The sequence below is a fragment of the Ursus arctos genome, unplaced genomic scaffold (assembly GCF_023065955.2).
Source record: "Ursus arctos isolate Adak ecotype North America unplaced genomic scaffold, UrsArc2.0 scaffold_26, whole genome shotgun sequence".
Lineage (NCBI taxonomy): Eukaryota > Metazoa > Chordata > Mammalia > Carnivora > Ursidae > Ursus > Ursus arctos.
In genome coordinates this window covers 28,870,596-28,890,745 of record NW_026622941.1, presented here as the reverse complement: position 1 = coordinate 28,890,745, position 20,150 = coordinate 28,870,596, and the positions used below count along the sequence as shown (strand labels likewise).

General features: G+C 36.8%; 1 protein-coding gene across 2 annotated transcripts in view; it reads right to left on the bottom strand.

Moving 5' to 3' along the window:
• BICD1 (BICD cargo adaptor 1) overlaps nucleotides 1-20,150 on the bottom strand; it is a 280,674-nt gene that overhangs the window by 20,416 nt on the left and 240,108 nt on the right. Inside the window, exons 15-17 of one of the 2 annotated variants that reach the window (XM_057303224.1) lie at nucleotides 17,343-17,494; nucleotides 14,437-14,754; nucleotides 13,267-13,460 (exon numbers count right to left, since the gene is read on the bottom strand). In XM_057303224.1, the coding sequence (XP_057159207.1) occupies nucleotides 13,267-13,460; nucleotides 14,437-14,754; nucleotides 17,343-17,494 (664 nt within the window). The remainder of the gene's footprint in view (nucleotides 1-13,266; nucleotides 13,461-14,436; nucleotides 14,755-17,342; nucleotides 17,495-20,150) is intronic. The other variant, XM_057303222.1, reaches the window with a different exon arrangement.

Below are 20,150 nucleotides of genomic sequence, written 5' to 3'. Positions count from 1 at the left end.
TAAAAAACATCTGGTTCTGCCTTGATACAAATGACAACTGCATATAGTTTATCGCATTTTGGTGACAAGCATTAAAATTGTCTTCAACGATGTAGAATCAGAGTATGACTTGTGAAGAAGAAGAGGGAGCATTTTTAGACCTTTCAGTCATTATAGATTAGACAAAAACTTTCACCCAGCTTTCCATTTGCTGTTCTGATGGATATCATATGACTAGCTGATAAAACAAAGCAATATTCACAATCTATTTTTTATTTCAAACCTTGCAAAAGAGAAATATACGAATGCTCTGCAGTATAGTCAACTTTCTACCCCTGAACAAGGTACAATGAAACCATGAGTATGTGTGGAATCAACTGCCTACGGTAGGAAGACAGAAGATAAATTGGGGGGGGGGGGTGATAAAATACAGTGGCACCAAGAGGTAAAAGTACATTTTGCTGCCAGATTCTTACACCAATTAAACACCTTCTCAAAAACAGCCTTTTTTCAGAAATGACCTTCCCAAGAACAGTGTCAGCTGGCACAGAGTTAACTCAAGGTGGTATGATGGGCTGTTCTCATTCAGCAAAGTCAATAATAGCATGTAGCAGATGAAGACCAGCTATACCTTTGAAATGTCAGAGTTAATTCACCAGAAAGACATAAAAGAGAAATTAAGTTAAACAAACTACAACCAAAAACCCACTAAAAAGATCCATTGTAAAAAATATATCCCCCAAAGAAAAATATATGAGACACCACTCAGTGAAATGTGTTTGATTTTCTTATTTAATATTTTTTTCATCATTAAAAAAACCAACACTAGAAAATATTCTGAGAGGTTCAGGGCATCCTCTTCTGTAAGGCGACGGATCTGAAAATTATAGGTTTTCACCAATGTCAGTGGTTTCTTGGCTTTTTCTACTTTTCTTAGGAAAGAAGAAATACTTATGTAATCCATATTTTGGGGGGGAACATTTCAGAGACCCCCAAACTAAACCAAGTGTTACAAAATGCACTATGTCCTCACAAGCGTATTAAACCACAAGTATAACTTGGTTAAAGGAAAAGCAATATATTTAAATATTAAATATTTCTAAAATCCAAGTTTACAGAAGGTGCTTATTCATTTTTCAAAGAAAAGAGTAAGGATTTACAAAGACAAGCTTCCTAATGTAAAAGTATGTGATTTTTGGAAACATATTTTAAGCAAAACTACTCAGGAATAATTCTATTAAAGAAAATAAGGTTCACCTAGAGGTTTATAGCCAACTTACCTCTTTTTGCTTTTGATGTCAAGTAGTGCATAAAAAGAGAAAAAAATTAAGTTTAACTGATTCTATTGTCATTACATAATGGCTTATTCCATAAATACCTACTTAGGGTAAGTGACTATCCTATACTTGTTATTTTAGGGACGTATGAATAGAGGTGGAGCTGGGACCACCTGGACAGCCAGAAGTAGGTACGCAAAGTGCATTAAAGCAGCATCCGCATTGGGATGTCTGTGCCAGAGTCTTGGAGGTACCCCCTCCTACTCTGAACTTGGAATTTCAGATCTCATGATCTAAACTGATCATAGACTGATTCTATTTGTAGTAAGGCATACTCTTATGTGCAAAGAAGATTCGGGAGTCAAGGCTCAGGTTAGAGCAAAAAATGGACTAGATAAACAGCATCAGAGCAGCAAAAAAGTCCTTAACATGAGGAAAGTTTTCCCCCTTCAACTAAAGCAAGCAATGATGTCGCATCCACTAGCAGTACGTTTAGCTAAAATAACAGTCCTGCTCTAAATCAGTGCCCTGCAAAATAAACATACATATTTTCATATAAACCTATCAATGCAAATATTTGAAATTAGAGTTGTTTCTTTTAACTACATTAAGAGTAACAATCTAATCTTAGTCCATCTCTTGAGAACCTTCACGCACTAATTCAGTTACATGAGAGGCCAGCTTGAAAAGCAGTGTCTCAGAAGGAGATCTGATCTCTGTTCCGGACACACTGAAGTGACATAATATATACACACACACACACAAAAAAAAAAAAAAAAAAAAAGAAAGAAAGAAAGAAAAGAAAAGAAAGAAAATCCCCAGAGTCCAGTAATGAGCAAAACTGAAACAAACTTGGCTCTCACACGTACAGTTCCTAAACACTTTAGATTTGTGATATGGAGAACATATCAATGACCATTTGTTTTTGGCTGAGAGGCAACAATTAAAGGACAGTAAAATTAAGTGTTATATGACATCTTTATGACTTTGCTTTTTTAAAAAGTAAGCAATAGAAAGGAAAAAAGCAACTGTTTTTGAGTTGTGCTTTTCCTTTTTCCTCTCATACCTTTCAGGCACAGTACACTGGGGCAACAGCCAAGGAAACCAAACAAGCATCAACAGATGACTAAAGAGAGGGGTGTGTAGAAGAAGAGACATACAGTTGTGCAAAAGGAAAACCGGGGTGGCTGGATGCCCCATTGTTATGCAACGAATACAGTACTCTGTGAACCTTTTCTGCTTGACTAGCTGTACGAGTTTAATTACCAGGTCACTTGAAGTAGTCTAGGTGCAAGTGCTGTGGAACTACATTCCCACTACATCATTTAGAACAAAGGAACAAGTAGCAAGGGTGGCCTTTCCATGAGCATTACAACTGCCCATCATTTGCACCCTGCTCACGGCAGAACTCAGGCTGCTCCTTCACACCCTGACCAACTTGATCAGAGCTCAGGAGAGTCTCTGAAGCCAGGGTTAGCATGTAGAAAGGTCCATTACCCAACTGTTTATTAATGCCTCAGAAGGGTCCGGTTGGCTGCCATGTTGGTGGGCACTAGAAAGACATTTCTGAATTAACTCAGTGGCCTCCGTAACATGTATACCAATCTAGGTATGCTTTTAGAAGTTGAATCCCATCCATTTTGAGAAGGAAATCAAAGTGTGAGTACACTGCAAGAACTTGGCATGAACTCTGGAACACTGTTCCTTTCTGCCTTGTACAGTCAGTGCTAACACATTGACACTTTAAATTGTCAAATTAAAAAAGTTTGTTCTGTTTATTAAGATAATGAAAATTTTCCTTTTTCTTGATGCAAGCTATACTACTAGTGCTAAGATATTTTAATATTTTTCCTTACAAGTCTATTTGGAAACATGGGTTGTATACAATAAGTCTAGTCCCAATCAAGAAGAGAATAATTTGTATTCATAGAATCAGAGAGTCTCAGAGTGCGGAGAAGCTCCTTCAGTATTTCTTCACTGTAACTGCCCATATATTGTTAGAAATGTGAAGGAGAGTCTGCAGTTGTTAACCTCAAGACTGGCTTCACTGGGTACCAATGTGGCTTTTTCTTATTATGTTTTTCTTAGTGTTCTTTGTAAATAGAAAATGTCCCTTTAAAAGCTGAAGTTTGGATATAACGTCCAGGAAATGCTTACGTAGTTACAGTGAGGACAAACAGTAGAATACAATAGACTAGTGCCAACAGACTGGATTAAACAGTGTGAGCATAGCAGAGAAGATGCTGATGGCCATTTCCCCCTGGAATACAATGAGGGAGAGGTCCCAGCTGCCCACCAGAACTGAGTACTGAAACTCTTTTTTGCACAGGGGGCTTTGGGATATGAAGGCAAGGCTATGCCAATGGTAGACAGTTGCAGCGCCTGACACTCACGAAGGATACCGAGGACACTAAGGGTTAGGTACTGTACGTAAGTAATCGACGGCAGACGGACAGAATAAAGGCTGTTCTCTGACTTGATGGTGGGGCGCATGCACAGGTAGAAAGTAGTAAGAGAACATGAGCAACTTCTTATTTCAGTTTTTGAACTAGTTTCTCATTTGGGGGCAGAGCCCAGTTACTTCAGTGAGTCTGAAGCAGGAGCTATGATCTACAAACCAATCCTAGAGGTGTGTCTCTTTCATGTTTTCTCCCTCCCTACTGATATTTTTAGTGAGCCAGAAAGTGTCATTTGGGCAGAATCAGGAGAGGAAGGCAGTTATTGGCTGGAATGACCTGGGTCTTTTGTGTGTCTCAGCCCATCTGTGCCCTGTCCCACACCCTGTCCCTCCACCCCCCGCTCCCCAGTGACCCCTCCAGACTCAGCCACCTTCTGGAGACCTCTATCTTTAGCATCCCACGGCTGGAATCTGGTGGACACAAGTATACCCTGGCCACTTTTGCCCTGGATATGTAATAATTAGGTATATAAAAAAACCTATTTTCTTTCACTTAATTGATACATTAGGGAAAGATTTTAGTTTTTTCCTTGAAGAATTTAATAAGAAAATTTCAATGTCCATGGGCTTAATAAAATATTAATAAAACTTAAAAGACTTTAAAACTACATAGTTATACCAAAATTGTCAACACGGATTGAAACATATTATCTAATGTAATATGCACATTCCAGCTGCAATGTTAGTTTCCATGTGGATTCCTTCAGTAATCTTTCTATCATCACTTTTTTGGCTTGTAATGCTCAGGTTTTGAATATGGAATCTTTAAAGAAATTTTAAGTTCTGGATAGTATGCCTGACAGAGGAAAGAGTAGGAAACAAAAACAAAAATAAAAAATAAATAAAAATGCTGATAGAACTATGGTCATCAGATGTTCCATTAATCACTGCATTATTTATTGACTGGCTTCAGTTTGCACCATGAAATTATTACTTAGTATTGTCTTTATCTTCTCTGTTATCCGAGACAAAAGGCAAACACATGGGACCCACCTGGAAAGAGTTCTTTTGTGTTTCCTGTCTCTATATGGAGTCATTAAATTCTGCCATTTAAAATTGGCAGGATGCATTATAAACATTTTCAATGCACACCCTACTTAAATAAAATGGACGTTTTACAAGCTTGGCTACACCAATTTCTTAATAAATATTAAGTTGTATCATTATTTTAAGAATATTTAAGACATATGGTTTCTTAGGGTGTACCTAAACAATAGGAATTAAGTTATAATACTGACAAAGAGACCTAGTAACAAATAAAGGAGATGTATAAAGAAGAGTATACAAACATTTACTATACCTATTTAAAAGAGCATTGCCACTAATCAGAGACAAACAAAGCAGAATCAATTTGCAACAAAAAAATATTTGGCCCAATATTTCATAAAGAAAACTTAAATATGTGCCGTCTTAAGTCGTGTTGTAAAATTAGATGTTATGAGTAAAATTCTGGTTTCTGTGCAGAAATTATATCTAGTTAAAACCATTGGTAAGTAAGAAGGCCTAGAACTATACTGTCCAATCCAGTAGCTACTAGCCAAATCTGGCTATTGAGCCCTTGAAACACAGTTCTATGTGCAAAATATACACTGAACATAAGAACAGAACATAAAATATCTGACTAATTGCTTCTATTGATTGCACATTGCAATGATAATATTATGGATACATTGTGCTACATAAAGCATATTACTAAAATTAAGTTCATGTGTTTCTTTTTACTTTTTCTCATACGACTTTTTCTCAATTTTTCTCTAGATTAAAATTACATATCTGGTTCACATTATCTTTCTATTGAATAGCTCTGGTCTAAAAGGTGGTGGCTATTTTATTGTTTGGCAAGAAATACTTCTATTATACACCTGAAAACATTTCAAGCTTTCATGAAGGGTTCAAGTACTTCCTTGTCCTCCATAACATCTGGTTAAAAATAAACAGAAAGATGAATACTGATATAAAGAAAGCCAAGATATATTACGTGAAAAAAATTAGCATGCCTAACAATGTTTGTGGTTGTGTCAATGTTAATACATATATAATACATAGTTGTGATTATATATGTACATATTAAAAAAAATACATACAGAGAATGTTTCTGGAAGGACACAAGAAGTAGGCTGGGAGAGAGTTACTTTCTATTTTACACCCTTTTGTACCCTTTGAACTTTGAACCATCATTATCTATTGAAAATACTTAAAAACTATTTTAAAAACAGATAAAAAGGAATAAGAGAAAGTAAAAAATAAGGAAAGCCTACATATTTATATGTAATCTTTTACTCCATACTACATGGATTCATAAACTTTGCCCTTTCTTAGAGTGGATATTCTCTTATAACTGCCTTGATTTTTAGGCACCCATATATAAAAACAACCAAATAAAGAAACTTCGATATTATATATACTACATATAATATGCCATATTATTTAATGCCATATTATGTAATGCCATAATATATCTAATATTATACACACACACACCCAGACACACACTGCCTAAATTAAATGATAAGAGAAGGGAATAACTGACTTGGAAAGTTCCCAAATGCAACTCTTATGGAAATTTTATTACATCACCTACATTGAATCACATCTGAAATACACCATTTATGATCTATACATTAGAAGAACTACATGTATAGGTGATAGACCACAATAAAGCCATATATTTTGAGATATTGTAGAAAATTTGGACTTATTACCAATTATCCACCAAATTGAGGGCCTACTATGTGCCAGGTACAGTGCAGGATCCTGAAGTTTAAAAGATCAAGGAGAAAGGTTCCTGCCCAAAAGCTTACAGATTCATAGAGGAATGTGATTTAAGACTGTGTCTATGCCACTATAGTGAGGCAAACATGAGGAGGTAGGTAATTCTACCTAGTGAATATAAGGGATCAGAAAAATCTTCATAATTTATGTCCACAATGGTAAAACTGGTGTATATGATACATATAGGTTAAATACTTTGTAAGAGAAAAATCAGAGAGGGGAAAAATCTTAAAATTCTAAAATATTTATATATGAAACTAGTTATCTGGACAAAAATCGAAACATTCAGCTAAATTAGAGAATATCAGGTATTTATCTAAACAAAGCAAATATGGAGCTATTGGGAAAAAATGAGATACATTTTTCAGTTTTCAACTGGGTATTTTTCAGTTTTCAGTTGGGTATCTGTCTTCACAGAGACAGATGGAATCTAATGAAGAGACACATCTCTCAGATGACGTTCTTAACGTTGCACATTCCAACTCAAGATCATCCTATAGTAAAAGATTTCCTGTAGAAATGGAATTGCTCCTTGAAAAAACATACTGAAAAAGATTATGAGGGTGTTGGACATTTCCACTGTAAAATGAATCATGACTAACCCAGAAAAAGACAAATACTCCTGCAGCATACATGATACACTAACATTTGGAAATCTGAACCACCTTCTAATTGCACTGGGGTCAGATAGAAACATGTATATTCCAACATGTGGTTGACATTTTCTGAATTACTATTTTTTATTTAACTTTTGTTTTGTTGGATACCAAACTAAGGGCAACATGCTCTAGCATCAGAAAATGCCCAAGCTTTCCTCTGCAGAGACCTCTATAGAAGCTATATTAAGAGAAAAGACGAGCCTAAGAGATTGCAAGTTTCAACAGACTGCTGTTCACTCTGGCTATTTCAAAAATTGAATCCTGTGGGGAAGGGGGAGTGGGAAGCATAGTGATTTGGGGAAGGGGAGCTCACAAAAATGGAGAGGCCTCTAGAGGAAAAAATATACTTTAGGAAAAAACCACGGAGGCTGTCTGTTAGTTCAGGAAGTCAGTTCAAATAGCACTCACTCAGTTCTTTCTCTATATAAAACGTGGGAAGATGAAGGAAACAAGCAGTAAGAGTAGGTTGTGTGTACACAGGACACACTGGCTCTCAGGTATGGTTGGACTTCTCTAAATTCAGACATGTGTCAACAGGCACACTCCTCCCAGTTTTGATTCCAACCCCACCACCTCTCATCTGCACATTTCATGAGACTCCATATCTACTTCTTTACCTTAGATGTTAGCCACATCCAATCCATTCTACACCTTGCTGTCAGGGAGATCTAATATATTGAAGACCTGGTCTTAATCTTAAAACAGTCATCTATGCCCATGGAATAAAGTCCACTCTCACTAACCTGGTCATCTGTTTTTAAGTCCTTGTCTGTCTTTCCAGTGTCATTTCCTATTACTCCCAAGTCCCCCTTCAATTTCTAGTCCCCAAGCTTGGGGCCTTTGCAAAAGCTGACCTTTCCTAGAAGGCTTTTCTCATTACCCATATCTGCATCCCTACTGTCTGCCTATCAAGGTCTAGTCACCTTTCAAGACCAGCGCTCACATTCCTTTTGGGAGAATGTTCCTAACGATCCCAACTCTTCTGTTTATTCTGGGAACATCCATTAACACCATTACTTATTTGAAGCCCGGGGATGATGTTTCACTTAAACAGCATATTGTATCAAAAGCCAAGGAAAGTGCCTGACACACAGTGGCAGCTCAACACATTCTGTTAAATTTTGATGAATGAGTGAATGAGCAAATAAATTAAGGAAAGAAATGTGGGTTTGGTACATGCCTAAAAACATAAGCTGCAATATAAAAAACAAACTGTTGTTTGAATGTAGTGAAATGTAAAGGCAATTTTGACTAATGAACATGTTTGTGCCTGTTGTTGACTATACATCTAAAAGGGTGATTATGTATCTAAGGTTAACACATTTCTGTGAGCTGCCTTAAAAATTGGCAAAATCTAAAATATCATACAAAATTTTCAGATTTCAAAACAGTACCATTCTCTCACACTAGTTCAGTCATCGTGTCAGAGAAAGAGAAGGAGAGAAAAAGAGAAGTAGGGTGGGGCAGCGGGAATTGAAATGATAGGGGAAAGCGAAACATCCAAAAGGAAAAGCTCCTACATGGAAAACAGTGTGAAGAGCAAATTGCCCAGGCTGTTACTTCGAGAAAAGGGTTCAAACTTGCTTTTTTATGTTTGAGATTTCTTGTTTATCCTGTTGCAGTATTGTGATTTATAAGAAAGATTTATTTGGTTTCCATCCACAGTTCCTGGCTCACAGCTCTCAAAACCCTTGGAATTTCCTGTTGAGAGTGACAAAGGTGTCCCCAATTATCTTAATAAAGTGACTGTTGGACTTCATCTAAGAATGGGGACTGGTTACCAGGAGAATCAAGAGAACATGCCATGTGGCTGAAGGGTTGGAACATTTAGTCCTACTACCCGGCCTCTGAGGAGGGGAGAGGGGCTGGAAGTTGAATCAATCACCAATGGCCAATGATTTAATCAATAATGCCTATGTAATGATGCCTCCATAAAACCCCAAAAGGACTGAGTTGGTGAATGCCTGGAGATCTGGGGAGAGTGGTGTGCGCTGGGAGAGAACATGGAATGCCAAGTTCCTTCATTATACCTTGCCCTACACATCTCTTCCATTTGGCTGTCTCTGAGCTACATCCTTTTATAATAAATTAGTAATCTAGTAAGTAACATATTTCTCTGAGTTCTGTGAGCTGCTCTAGCAAATTGACTGAACCTGAGGAGAGGGTCATGGAAACTCTGATTAATAGTCAGTCGGTTAGAAATATACGTAACGATCTACACTTGTGACCGGTCTCTGAAGTCAAGGAGGGGGTCACAGGAACCTCTAATCCATAGTCAGTTGGTCAGAAGCACAAGTAATAACCTGGGCTTTCAACTGGTGTCTGAAAGGAGGGCAGGGCAGTCTTGTGGGACTGAGCCCAAGCAGGTGAAATCTAAGGTTATTTCTGTGTAGACAGTGTCAGAACTCAGTTGAATTGCAGCAGACCCGCTGGTGTCTGAGAATTGCTTGTTGGGAGTGGGGAAGCCTCCACATGTACACACATACACACATTGCAACTGGGTTCAGGAACCTAACTTACCTACGCAAATGATGTAGTCAAGTCTTTACTATAGAGATAACATCTCTGGCCTATAAATTACATGGATTTCTTTCACATATTCTGGTAGGTTGATTTTAATTATTGATGAAACGGTAAGATTTCATTATTATTATTATTATTATTTTATTATTATATAAATAATATACAACAGCTATTTATATGATAAATAATATAAAACCACCAATGATTTTATGAAGATGTATTACCTGCTGCCTGATTGTAAACTCGTTGGTGACAACAGGGTCCTTTTTGACTCAGATTCATCAAGGCTGGTAGCCATATGGGTGAGAACACTGGAGTTTGTATGCCAAGATAAGGACTACGTCAGCAACAAGAAAGTCAATAAGCTAAGGACAGAAACTCTGGAATTTGGGGGGATAAGGCAGTAGAAACAGCCAAAGTCAGAGGCAAAGGCCAGAATTTTCCTCCAAAAGGTTGTATTAATGTTGCAAATCAGTTAGTACAAAACAATCTATTAATTTTGAAAATCAATGCCCCATTCGAGAGTTGATTCTCCAGAAATTGAGAAATTGTGGCTTGAAGAAAATAAGGTTTTCTGCTGACCGTCTCAAAGAAATAAAATCTATTTGAAAATACCCCTTATATACGGTAGATAATATTTTTTTCTTTGTTTTAAATTTTTAAATGAGATTTAAATCTGTCCTAATTCCTTAACAAAAGGATCCAAAACAAATTCAACTCTTTGTATTTCTACTGAAATGATTCAATTAATTTAATTACTTCAACGGTCCTCAATAGAAAACCCACTTATTAGAATAATAATAATCACCTACAAAGATATATTAAAAATACATTTCAGAAAACTTATCAAAAAACATTCTAATTAACAGGGAATTATCCTTTTAAAATGATGAATATATATTGATACTAGCTAATAATTTTTTTTTAAGATTATATTTATTTAACAGAGAGAGACAGCCAGCAAGAGAGGGAACACAAGCAGGGGGAGTGGGAGAGGAAGAAGCAGGTTCCTAGCAGAGAAGCCTGATGTGGGGCTCGATCCCAGAACGCCGAGATCACGCCCTGAGCCGAAGGCAGATGCTTAACAACTGTGCCACCCAGGCGCCCACTAGCTAATAAATTTTTATAATTATCAGTAACTTACATTAAATTCGTGAATAAAAAATACTTTAAAAATCTATTATTTCCCATGGGTTTAAAATATTTCTTGCAGAGAACATAGGACTAGATATATATGGCATATTTTCCCTTTCTCAGCTCATTGAACACATTTTATAAAGTAAAAGCACCATAAATAATATTTAATACATCTTTCCCAATGCAGTTCAGCCTACAAAAAATAATATATATTGTTAATAATACAAATATTTTTAGAAGCCACAATTTGTTTGGTGTAGGTAGTCACTTTCTATAGTAGTTGATTTAGCCAAAACTTTTTACAAAATGTTGCTCAGTTGATCTAAAAATTTATTAAGAACGAATCTGGTAGGACCCATGGGTCCTACCTTAAGCTATAATAAGAGCTTTACTTAGGCTATAATAACAGCTTTACTTCCTCCCCCCTGTCATTATTTTAACTTCAAATAAGTGGCTAAAAATGTGAAGTTTAGTATGTTATCTTATCATTAAAATGATTTTCTGGCCTAATGATAATTCTGAATGCCTTGTTCTTTATATCTTTAATCTTGTATATAATGATAATTTCTAAGGCCAATGGCATTTTCTGGTTATTCAAAACTAAAGAATGTAAGACAACATAATGGTACTTTCATTCACGCATGGTAAGTAGCCTTAGAGTTGCAAGCTATATAGAGTGTAATAGAGTTGTAGAAAGATTCAGAATGTATGAAAATGGGAAAAAATGTTTTGTGAGACTTCTGGTACACAGATATACTCTCTTTGACAGCAGTGTCAAAATGGAGCACAAAACACTAAGATGTTCATAATTTTAACCCAATGATCTTGCTTGAGAAAAAACTGAACCGATGAGAAGTTGACTGCATGAGGATATTTCTAGCAGCACTGCATAAAATAACAAATAATGAAAAACTATCCCAGTGGTTAACAAGAGAAGACGTACTGATTAATGCAGTAACATCTGAAATAAAATTTATGATACAACAACCTTTAAAAATAAAAATAGACTAGGTAGTAACACAGAAAAGTTTACAATATAATGTTAATGGTTTTGACAATGTAATGACAATGATATAAATACATAGTAATGTAAATAAGGATCAAATGATCATATACAAAATGGAAATAGTTATTGTTTATTAATTTTTAATCTTATTGATATGTCACTTTTAAATTAAAATACCACAGGGTTACTTATTAATCACAGGATTTCTTTTCTTTTTTTTTTTTATAATGATTTTATAGGATTTCTTTTCTAAGTTCTAGTAGACACTTAGCTACTAAATCCAGTTGGAACACTAAAATGACTGGAGGGTTTTATTCAAGTGTCCTGATGAATCATAACCACTTTGATGACTTACAGAGACTTCAAGTTACCTTCCAAAGGGGTCTGAAATAACAGCAAATGAGTTGTGAAAGTAAGAATATCCAGCAGTGTTGGTGCTTTTTTTTTTTGGTGTACATTTTGGCTGTTATGCTCTTCCAGCTCATTATCACTACTTATTCACTCAAACATTCTTAGAATGTAGAGTATGTGCTGTAAATTTCCACACCACACCTTTAAAGCCCAATCAGTAGACTGATTCACGAATCAGATAAGGAAGTCTTAGCAATCCAAAGGCTGAGGTTTCCAAAAAGGAATTAAGGTAAAAATTGAAGTAAATGAGGTAGGTGATAAAATCAAAGTGAATTAAGAAACAAAATTCTGTGGCAAACTCAAAGGCTGCGGTAACGTCCAGGAGACAAAGCCGAGTGCAACAGTCTGGGTATCAGTACTCAAGAGTGAGTCATATTTCCAACTGAAGCTCTTCATAGGAAAAATTTTTGAAAAAGGAAAAGAAAAATGCAGAACGGTGCAGCTGAACATAAACTGTGAGCATATTGGTAAGCACAAATCACTAAGGGCTGGCAAACTACGAGAATATTACACTAAGATGTAAATGTTCTGAGGAGCAAAATCTTAAGAGGATTTTACTTCTATTTTCTCTCTAATGATTGAGGAGACATTCTGAGTCGCTACAAAAGGAAATGAGCCCTAAAGGCTTTCATAAAGATGGCTCCCTTTACTGAAATTACCTTACAAATTATCAGAACAAAATGATAAAATTTGATCAGGACGGAATTGCTATGAGCTACCAAACTGCAAATAGGACCCAGGGCTGTGCTCTGCATTACACCTGCTGCTAGATTCCCTTGACCTATCCCATTCCTTCCAACTCTCATGTTCCATCCTTGGCTATTAAAAGGAAGTCCCTGGAGACTCCTAAGGAACGCTCGTCTAGCCTGTAGAGGAGGAAACAGGACGCCGAGTGCGAACGCGTCTTTACTTTAGCTGTAGGAATTCGCCTGTCGTCAAAGTCGGACTCCGGAGATGGGTGGGCATGAGCGGTTGGGAGGAAGGGGAGAGCTGTCTATTCAGCCAATCATTTGCGTCACATGCACCCAAGGAAAAAATGTTTACCTGGTGGAGCCACGGTTAACCTTTTTTCCTTGCTGAGCCGGTGCCCTTGGATGAATTCATTCATGGAAGGGGGGCCCTTCAGAAGAAATGATTCTGTGGAGGTGGGATCAGGGGGAACTCTTAATAAATTCTGTAGGTAGGTAGCCCCTGAAGTCCTGGGACGGCTCTGATCACAAAGGGAAGGTGAAAATTGTCTTGCAGGAGATCCAAGAAAATACATATAGGAAACAAAAAAGTTTTACTTTAATTACCTTTCAAAGCCTCACCAGTGACAACATTATTTATACTGGCATTTAATTTTTTTTAACATGTAAATCAAGATTTTTGCTAATTGCTTAGTTTCCATATCAGGATACAACCCTATTTGGAAACTGTATTGGATACTGGAAAAGAAATTTAGTATAGTTAGTTTGAACCGCAAATAGAAAATACTGATATTATTTGATTCTTTACTGACAGTTCCTAAAATAAAAATTTTACCATTAACTGAAAATGCAGGGTAAGTAATTCAACATCCAGGACTCTGTAAAAAGGTCATGAAATCAAGCCACTAAAAGCCTTGCAAATGAGTTCTTTGAGCAACATTCACATAGCGAATGAAAGGCACAAAAACCTGCTTTTAAGGAAAAGACTATACACATTCCATTCCATTTCCCCTCAATAGAGACATCTCCTTTTAGTCAGTTGTCAGTTTGGTAATACGGATAAAAATTTCCCTAGGAGAACAGATTCATATTCTTGCCCCATTAAAGAGAAGCTGGTAAATAGCACCATAACCAGAGGTACAATGACTTTCAAATGTCATGTAAAACATGTAAAATGTAGCTTCATTCTTAATATCCACCTTTTATCTAGCAATTTTTAGGTTGGAGGTAAGGGAGAGGCATATTTATGCATACAAGGAACAGCAAAGATGTTGACAGATACTCGAAAATTATATTATGGTTAATCAAGAGGTGGGGTGTGGGGGACAGAAAGGAATAAATCAACACAATTATCAAAAGGTTTTGATTTGGAAAAACCAACATTAGCAAGGCCCGTTTATACACCCACTCCCGGTTTTTCTCTTCCTTCCCTTCCCCCATCCTCCACAGTAAGAGCACATTAATTTCTGCAGTTAACTAAAAATCTGGCCTCTGCACCATACTATGAAGATCGCTGCATGCATACCTTTTCCTCTGAGTGCCACTGCTGCCCCGAATGTTGGGTGTCTGTGGGCCCTGACTATGCAGGAGGTAAGTGTCTATGGTGGGCACGGTGACTGATGCCTCCCCACTTACTTTAGGGCTGCCGATCTTGCTCTTTCCAAGTTTGCCTTTGCTGCGTCGGGACTGCTCATGGTCAAACTCTAAGTCCTCCAGCCGCTGGGTCAGGGCGAGTTTTTGCTGGATAGCCATTCGTAACAAAGTGTTTAGAGTCTTCTTCTCGTCCTCTGCGGCTGCTAACTGTCTCTGCATCTCATCCAACTGTGTGACATACTCATCACACCTAGGACCCAAACAAATCTCAGTGAAAATCTCCGTGAAAGCAAACATCGAACTTAAGTTGAGCAGTAATGGATTTTCCTGGAAATTAGATTTAGAACGCTTGGTCTTCCCTGGGCTGAATGAAGGTAACCTATTACAATGGAAAACTGGAAACAGTAGGGCAGATACAGTAACTGATGGTTCATCTATACAATGGAGTACCTATGGACACTTCTAATAGGTGACATCTTAAACCCCAAGGACAGAGTTACTGTGGAGGCTGCTCCACATTCAGAAGAACGAACAGCAAAGTCTCAGGTAATGTTCACAGCATCTTAGATGTGTTACAATAGCTTCTTCTCCTGTGTAACATTGTACACTTTGGAGGAATGTGACAAGTTTGTTACAGACCAGGTCTGTAGCATGCAAAAGAATAATAATGTTTGTAAAGAAAACGTTTTCTTCTTTATATTTAGGGGTTTTGTTTGGCAAAACAAAAAAGATGGCAGCTGCACTGCTTTCAATATGGCAGATTTGCCTGAATTAGAAATTGAATATTTTCAAAGATTTCTCGACCGGATGATAAAGCAATAGATGTCAAAGAAAACCCAAATTTGCCTAGGGTTTGATACAGGTACAGCGGACTGTCAGGAATATCCTTACTCAGCTTTGATACTCCTGCTACAGCAGAAAGATAAGCTCAGTGATCTTTTTCCCCATCAAAGTAAAACCTAAGCACATAAACATTTGGAAGGAAGAATTAATCACACAATTATTCAGAGACTTTTTTTTTTCTGAGTTTACTTACCCACTAAGATAATAACAAACATTCTTCACGCACCAGCTGAGAGTGAATGACTTGATGGAGGTATCTAAAACGTACTATACAAACTTTGAAATTAACACAAGCCTTGCAGCATTTTAAAGAAAAAAAACAGACTCTGGTGAACGAACTTGAGATCCAGGTGGGTCCCATTTTTTTTAAACCTTAAATGTCAAGAAGCAGTAGGGATACCATAAGAAAGATTGAGTCTTAGTAAAATAGAAGGTGGATTTCAGGACCCTGGGTTTATTTTAATTGCTCAAACAATATTTGTAAAAATATTATGGAGAAAGGCAATTATGATACACAAAAAGAAAAATAGTGTGAAAATGCACTATATGGGTGAAATAATTCTTATTTAACCAGATTGAGACTGTAAATGTCCCTTTAAAAAGTTTTGATTTCTTTTTAAAAGAATATATATATTCTACATGTAACGCTGACTGATTTCTTTCATCAAAGAGGGGAGCACTCTGTACCATCCCCCTTCTCTAGCCTGCCTTCCACGGTGGCCAGAAGTGTCTATACTATTCCCTGAATCCTCCCAGGCTCAGACCCAGAAGTCAGTTCCTTCGGGTGCCCCGCATCTCTGTGATCCGCCAGGGACTCAGCCTTCTCACAGCCATCACCAACACCATCAACCACAAAGTATGAGCTTGAAACTTTCTCTCCTGTTACACAAGGAAGCTGGACAAGCTCCAGGGCTCCTATAAAACCCGGGCTTTGTTTTACACTTATCTCAGCTACATATAAATTATTTACTGAATCTTCAAAAGGAGCCATAGTTATGCTTTGTGAATTTTGTTCCATGTAAGATATATGACTGCTTTTGCTTTGGTACTGAATTGTGACAGCAAAAAATTGGATGGTGACATCTTTAAAAAACTCATGAATTTGATGGGGCACCTGGGTGGCTCAGTCTGGTTAAGCGTGGACTGTTGATTTTGGCTCAGGTCACGATCTCAGGGCGTGACTGAGCCCCAAGTCTGGGCTCCACCCTGAGCATGGAGTCTGCTTAAGGTTCCCCCTTTCCCTCTGCCCCTCCCCTTCACACACGCTCTCTTGCTTTCTCTTTTCTCTCTAAATAAATAAATAAATAAATAAATAAATAAATAAATTCTTATTAAAAAAAGAAAAAGAAAATTTCAGGATTTTGAAACCTTTGAATCAATACATGTTTCATCACTTCACATTTAAAAACAAAGTACAGAACCACTGTACTGTGATAATGAAACTGGTGGTCACTAATATTTGTCTAATTGATTAGCTGGGCAATATGAAAAATTTGGTGATAAATACAATTACATTTCAGAAATTCTAATTTATTTCAGTGTATTAAAGTCCAAGTAATTAGCTGATATAATGAATGCTGATACTCATTACGAAGGTGTCTTTCTCACACAATACTAAAGCACTTTTACGTTCTTTAGTCACAGAAATAAATTTCAGCGGTGAAAATATAATATTTAACTATTTTAGGAAGTATGTTTCCCCCCCATATCAGAGGTTTTCGGGGTCTAATTCTTTTGGGCACATAAGCTCTAGGAAAAATATCTATTACATCAATTTAAAAATACTTCTGTGTAAAAGAACTGCTTGATCCAGCATGTCCAGTAGAGGGCTCTGGAAAACAGCACAGAACATTTTGTCTTAGATTTGTCAGCGCGGAATCCCAAGTGTTTTCTTCACACATTACCCTCTTGGATGGCACCCCAAACAACACTCAAGAGATGCATGTGAATTTTAAACTCTGTATCACACCTAATCTTGGAAGAAGAAACTATTACCTTGTTGCAAACATTGCTCTCAGGGATGAGAAAGTCGCTGCATCTTCTTTCAAAGCCTTCAGTTCGTTCCTAAGCTTCGTCATAGTCTCCGTCACCATTGCTTTCTCATTTTCATATTTGTTCTTGAGATTGGCAAGTGCCACCTCAGCCGTCTGAAGGAGAAAAATCACAATGCTTATGGTTTTCATATCAGGAAAACCGATCATACAGATTTGTCCATGCTGGGTCTATTACTTTCTTTCATAAATGGCAAGTGAAATCGATTTGGTTACATTTTATCTAAATATATATATATATATATGTACTTTGGACACAGGTCAGTTTTTCTTCAAAATCATAATGTGGTTAAATTGCCCTGGAAGCCAGAGTCAGTATCAGGAGCTAAGGAAACGATAGTAGTTCAGTAAATAGTTCATGCAGATTCCTGAGAGTGCGATTTTTCAGACAGAAAGGGAGCCGAAATGGAACTTCATACAAGAAGGATTTAATCAAGGAGAAGGTAGTGAGGAAGCACAGCTTCCAAATGAAATACAACAGAATGCAAATATTCTGGGGTCACCTGTGCTCTGTGGGCCTAGAAGACACAGGCCATCGCAATTTACAGCATGGGTATATGACAAACTATAAATCCATATTACATGTTTAAGGAAAAGAATTAACAACCAACCAAGTACTTCCTGTCTTTGCCTACAACTTCAAAACAAAAACCTATAGTCTAATTTAATTCTTCACAATCTCCATAAAAGCAGAAATTCCAAAATGTTGAATGAATTAAAATATTTGTTTGAACTTGGAATTTGGGTATTTCTGAATCTTTTGGAATTAACAGTGTTTCAAGTTGAGAACTAGCTTGACACATAGTAGGAAGAAAGTAAAATGTGGAATCAATGCATGAAATCAATGAATATTTAGGGACTGCCTGTTTGATGCATAGCACATGGCATATATATTGAAGCCAAACTGGAAGCATACTATTTTTACAAACTGTTAACCACAGCTTTTCAGGGTGTGTAAAAATATTCAATACTAATGAAAAAGTCCATTATTAATGAAAAAAAAAATCCAATACAAATGGGATTTCCTAGGAAGACTATCCTGGTTTTTAACATTTCCTTGTGCTTTAAATGGACAGCCCCGACTTTCTTATGCAAAGTGCCAACCTCTATAGAGACAAGTGGATTCTTATTAAAATTAAAACAATGTTGAGGTAGGGTAGTTTTGTTAATGCTTTGATTTCAGAGTAGTTTCTTATGAGTTTTAATTGAATTTCAGATTCAGATTAAAATGAGAATTTACTCATAAAATATTTTGGTATGTTCTGTAATGCTATATAGCTCAGTGGAATCCTCAGAAATATTACAGATTAGGAAAATTATCCAGAATGCAGAAATTGACCTGGGGAAAAATGGCAGTTGTTTAATTTTTAAAAAATTTATACATATTTACTTAGGAAAGACCATTAAGTTTCAAAGTTGTGAAAATGTTGACATACAAATCTGTAAGCATGGAGAGGAGGGAATGACAAAGAGCAAGATCTGAAATAGAAGTACAAACTCATTTATTCTTTTTAAGAAATGCCCCCAAAGACTCTGCTTTGTTTGTAGGTTGTATTTTTGTTTGTCCACAGCCTGTACAAAGCTTTTTCGGAAGTAGGAAATCCTGAGTATCTATAACCCTTGAGTGGATTTGGTGATGTCTGCATTCACTACATTCTCTATGCTCCCAAAGTTGAATTTCTAAATAAAATATCTTGTTTCCCCCCACAGAGATCTTCACAACCATTCCCTGAATATATCCTTCTATTCTGTGGGTCTCCACCTACTATTCTTTCTGTCTGAATGGTTTCATCCTCTCCTGGAAAACAACTCTTTATCCTTTACGAACAAACTCAAGTATAATTGCTTCCACGAAATTTTTTGCTAACGTCGTTAGGAAACATTAATCCCTTCCTCGGCAATGCTCCCATAGCTTCTATTGCGGCATGTAGAACATCACACTGTCGTGATCTGTGTCTTTCCCCACAGCCTCACTAGTTTGTGAGTCCTAGTCTAGAAGGCGGGGACCGTGTATTAGTCTTCATTAAATGTTCAGCATCTTGCACAGTTTAGTCCCCAGATGGTATTTCATAAACATTGCATATTTCTGCAGAAGACAATGTGCATACAAAAAACCCTGAAGTCTATTAAAAGATCCATAAAGAATGCAGAATGCCTATTTTTAAAACAGGAATATTCCCCTTTTTCCCTTTATGACAGCATTCTTACCTTAGTCTTAATAGCGAACATTCCGCAATGTCTAAATATAATTGATGTCATCTGCAGACATCTGAAGTTATTCGTGGCACATAAGCATCGTAGCAGTAGGCCCAACATCATTAAAATGTAAACTAAATGCATGGCTAGGAATGTGTTTTCATTTTATTTACTGAGACCATAAGGTTTGTGATGCTAATGTAATGCAAATGGTACCACAAACCACTGAGAAAATAAAAATTTAGCCAGGAATGCTTTGTATTCCTGTATTGCACTGAATTCCAATGGTACTGTTTATACCTCTCGATGATATGTCCAACCCTGTAAATAGTTACAGGCATGTGTTGAACTCCTACTAGATTACTTGGTCACTTATTTTTGCATCCCTATTTACCACCTGCCTTGAAATATGTAATCAATGGATGCTTGCTCACAAATTAGTCTCCCTTGGCTTATCAACCATGCTTATCTGTACTTCTGCATCAGTTAAGCATCTTGACACTTATAGATCTAGGTTTCCAGGTTGTTAATATTCAACCTGTAAGAAGTAGTCAAA